The sequence below is a fragment of the Pygoscelis adeliae genome, unplaced genomic scaffold (genome assembly GCF_000699105.1).
Source record: "Pygoscelis adeliae isolate BGI_AS28 unplaced genomic scaffold, ASM69910v1 Scaffold109, whole genome shotgun sequence".
Classification (NCBI taxonomy): Eukaryota; Metazoa; Chordata; class Aves; order Sphenisciformes; family Spheniscidae; genus Pygoscelis; species Pygoscelis adeliae.
Window position 1 is genome coordinate 275107 of NW_008825556.1, and position 967 is coordinate 276073.

A 967-nucleotide genomic window follows, 5' to 3' on the forward strand; every position below is an offset into this window, starting at 1 on the left:
GAATCTAATATAATAGAAAGCAATTAAGCTCCATGCAGTTTCCCAGGTACTTATTTCCCGTTTCGTTTAACATCAATTGGAACCACTGAGAAATATTCCCTGGGGGGACCTCATTTCTATTTTGGGCTTAAAAACTTGGGAAAAAAATGAAAGTAAATCAGATTCCAACATTAAATGGGTTGTGAGAGATGATTAAACCTCAGTCTATCCCAAAGAGAGACAGTATCTTGGTCAGACCAACCTGACAGCAGGTCTCACCTGTTCTCCTCTCCCTCCAGCAGCTTCCTGTACATGGCAATCTCGACATCCAGCGCAATCTTGATGTTCAGCAGCTCCTGGTACTCCTTCAACAAGCGAGCCAGCTCCTCCTTGTCTTTGCTCAGGGCACATTCCAGCTCTTCCAGTTTCCTCCTGGCATCCTTGAGGGCCATCTCACCCCGTTCCTCAGCCTCGGCAATAGCTGACTGCAGCTGCTGGTTCTGAGGAAGAAAAAAGAAAAGCGGTTTCTCAGTTCCCTTCTGCACACCTTCCACTGGGGCAGCCCTCAGGGCACAAACTGGATGGCAAACAGGCAGGAACCATCAGTCTCCTCCAAAGGACCTGAATTTCAATGACTACATTTTCCTCACGCTGTCCTTAGCACACCACCCAGCCCGGTCGTGACCCAGCGTGATGCCATCACGCAACGAGATGCTGAGGAACCCCTACCTGCTTCTTCACGTTCTCAATCTCAGCCCGCAGCCTCTGGACGTTCCTCGTCAACTCCTGTATCTCTATCTTGGTGTTGCGGAGGCTGTCCCCATGCCTTCCAGCAGTGTTCTGCAGCTCTTCATACTGACGGCATGGAGACAAAGCAACCCATCAGTGACACAACCTACCCAGAACTCAGGCACCTCCCTTGCTCTGTGGTAGGGGCGGCAGCCGGCAGCAGAGACTGTCCCAGGTGCCCTGTCTGCTTCCCAACTCC

At 51.2% G+C, this 967-nt stretch overlaps 1 protein-coding gene across 1 annotated transcript in view; it reads right to left on the reverse strand.

Moving 5' to 3' along the window:
- LOC103923831 (keratin, type II cytoskeletal cochleal-like) overlaps positions 1–844 on the reverse strand; it is a 45374-nt gene extending 44530 nt beyond the window's left edge. The window contains exons 1-3 of the mRNA XM_009332257.1: positions 836–844; positions 709–777; positions 259–479 (exon numbers count right to left, since the gene is read on the reverse strand). Of these exons, the coding sequence (XP_009330532.1) occupies positions 259–479; positions 709–777; positions 836–844 (299 nt within the window). The remainder of the gene's footprint in view (positions 1–258; positions 480–708; positions 778–835) is intronic.
- Positions 845–967: the final 123 nt, after the last annotated feature.